The 3,012-nt window shown below is 42.7% G+C and overlaps 1 protein-coding gene across 1 annotated transcript; it reads left to right on the forward strand.

The window, feature by feature from the left end:
• The first annotated feature begins 242 nt into the window (after nucleotides 1-242).
• On the forward strand, nucleotides 243-1,997 carry FZD10 (frizzled class receptor 10). The gene has a single exon (XM_089490979.1). The coding sequence runs from the start codon at nucleotides 243-245 to the stop codon at nucleotides 1,995-1,997; it is 1,755 nt and encodes a 584-aa protein (XP_089347105.1).
• The last annotated feature ends 1,015 nt before the right edge of the window (nucleotides 1,998-3,012 follow it).

Raw genomic sequence — 3,012 nt, forward strand, 5'->3', positions numbered from 1 at the left:
ACTACTGCTGATACACTTACCTCTTCCCAGTGACTTACTCGCTTCTCTAATGCCAGGGCTGCAGATCCAGAGGATGGACCATGGCTGGCTAAGAGTATAGCAGGGCTTATCTCAGAACAGACACTGCCCGGGGTTGATCCATTTCAAAGGAGTTATGCAGCTTTGACTTCCGTCTCTGTCACACTGCATTATATCAGCCTGTGACTAAACTTTAAAGGACGCTTTCCCTGTGAGCTATAGACATGGATGTTAAAGGACAGCTCTCCAAATCCTCTCTGACTCTGCTGCTGCTTGGAGCCTGCCTGTGTTCTGGGATTAGCTCCATAGACACAGACCGAACTGGAGAAGGGAAATGTCAACCCATAGAAATACCTATGTGTAAGGATATTGGATATAACATGACCAGGATGCCGAATCTTATGGGCCATGAAAACCAGAGGGAGGCAGCCATCCAGCTTCATGAGTTTGCCCCACTGGTGGAGTATGGCTGTCACGGCCACCTAAAGTTTTTCCTGTGCTCATTGTATGCTCCCATGTGCACAGAACAAGTTTCCACTCCTATCCCTGCATGTAGGGTTATGTGTGAGCAAGCCAGACTCAAGTGCTCCCCTATCATGGAACAGTTCAATTTTAAGTGGCCAGACTCACTTGACTGTAGCAAACTGCCTAACAAGAATGACCCTAACTATCTGTGCATGGAAGCTCCAAACAATGGATCTGATGATGCACCCAGAGGATCCAGTATCCTGCCTCCCATCTTCCGACCACACAGACCCAGCAGTAGCCACGATCTCAAACCTAAGGACACCCTTAGCAGGGCAACCTGTGAGAACTCGGGAAAGTTTCACCACGTGGAGAAGAGCGCATCCTGTGCCCCTTTGTGTACGTCTGGAGTTGATGTCTACTGGAGCAAGGAAGACAAGAAGTTTGCCTTCATATGGATTGCAATCTGGTCCATACTATGCTTCTTCTCCAGCGCTTTCACCGTACTGACCTTCCTTATAGACCCTCAGAGATTCAAGTACCCTGAGAGGCCTATCATCTTCCTGTCTATGTGCTACTGTGTCTATTCAGTGGGATATATCATTCGACTGTTTGTTGGAGCGGATAGTATAGCCTGCGACAGAGACAGCGGTCAACTCTATGTCATCCAAGAAGGTCTGGAAAGCACTGGTTGCACCATAGTCTTCCTTATCCTCTATTATTTTGGTATGGCCAGCTCTTTGTGGTGGGTAATTTTAACCCTAACTTGGTTCCTAGCAGCCGGGAAGAAGTGGGGACATGAAGCTATTGAAGCCAACAGTAGTTACTTCCACTTAGCTGCTTGGGCTATCCCAGCTGTGAAGACCATCATGATATTAGTGATGAGGAGGGTGGCAGGTGATGAGCTGACAGGGGTTTGCTACGTTGGAAGCATGGATGTAAATGCTCTTACAGGTTTCGTGCTCATTCCATTAGCCTGCTATCTTATCATAGGGACCTCTTTTATCCTGTCTGGGTTTGTGGCTCTTTTCCATATCAGGAGGGTGATGAAAACAGGTGGCGAAAATACCGATAAACTGGAGAAACTTATGGTAAGAATAGGGGTCTTCTCTGTTCTGTACACTGTTCCTGCCACATGTGTCATTGCCTGCTACTTCTATGAACGCCTTAATATGGATTTCTGGAAAATCTTGGCCACACAAGACAAGTGTAAAGAAAACAACCAGACCAAGGTTTGGGACTGCACTATGGCAAACTCTATACCAGCAGTGGAGATTTTTATGGTGAAGATATTTATGTTATTGGTAGTGGGAATCACTAGTGGGATGTGGATATGGACTTCTAAAACCCTACAGTCTTGGCAGAATGTATTTAGCAAGAGATTAAAGAAAAGAAACAGGAGGAAACCTGCGAGCGTCATCACAAGTACAGGAATCTACAAAAAACCCCAACACCCGCAAAAAATTCAGTATGGAAAATATGAGTCAGCCTTGCAATCTCCCACCTGCGTCTAACTGAAAAGAAAAGCCAATATTTTTTAATACACACTTTAAACTAAACCGTGTAGAAAACTGAACCAAGACTTTTTGGTTGTTCACCACAGCATAACAAAATATGAACACTTTGCAGGAACTTTTTTTACAATTTAATTTTTCAAAACAAGCAAGGTTTTATGTTAAATGGATTTTAAAGCATTAATCTATGGTCAAATTCACAATCCCTACTAAACTATTTCGCCCCAACAGTTGCTTGTACCTGAGTGGAATCTACTATTAAATGTGGGATATGTTAAAGCAGGGTTGAGCACCAGCCGCCCAAGAATGTTGTTTGGATTGCAACTCCCAGCACACAGCTGGCTGAGGATAATGGGAGTTCAATTTAAAAACAGTCCAAGGTCAGCTGTTGCCACTCCTGGTGCAAAACATATGAAAAAAATGTATAAACCAATTCGTAAATGTTTGCGAAAGTGTATGTTCTTAACCATGTGACGTGTTAGGGAACATGAGATGAACATAATCTCGATCACAGGAAGGGTTAATGCCTGGTGTAATTTATGCTGGGGATGTATAACTATTATCGGATATAACGTGTGATATTGTTTAACCCCTTAACCCTGTTGGATTAGTCTGACTTGGATGGCCTGATAAAGCAGCTTCCCAAACTACCTGTAAGGAAATGGTTAAATATACACAAAGCATCAGTGTGGGGTCATTCACAAAGGGACCTTTTAGGTTTTACCTTGTGGCTTTTAAATGAAAATCAAGCCAAATGTTATACACGTTGGGACTGTTTGGTTAAAAGAGAGAAATGGGATCAATTCAAAAGGGCTTATTGACTCTTTCTATTGTGAAACAATTCTACTCTTGAATAGATCAAAAAAGCACTAGATACTGCAAAGGGAAACTTTGTACTGTGTGTTGCTCTTTACTGTGCTGACCTTGCACAGTTGTTCTGTTGTATATATTTGTAATATACGATTATTTTTCATGCCTTACTATTTTATTAAAAAAAAATAAAAGATGTTCTATA

This window comes from Sceloporus occidentalis, unplaced genomic scaffold (assembly GCF_023333645.1).
Source record: "Sceloporus occidentalis isolate IW3139 unplaced genomic scaffold, rSceOcc1.0.p SCAF_48, whole genome shotgun sequence".
Lineage (NCBI taxonomy): Eukaryota > Metazoa > Chordata > Lepidosauria > Squamata > Phrynosomatidae > Sceloporus > Sceloporus occidentalis.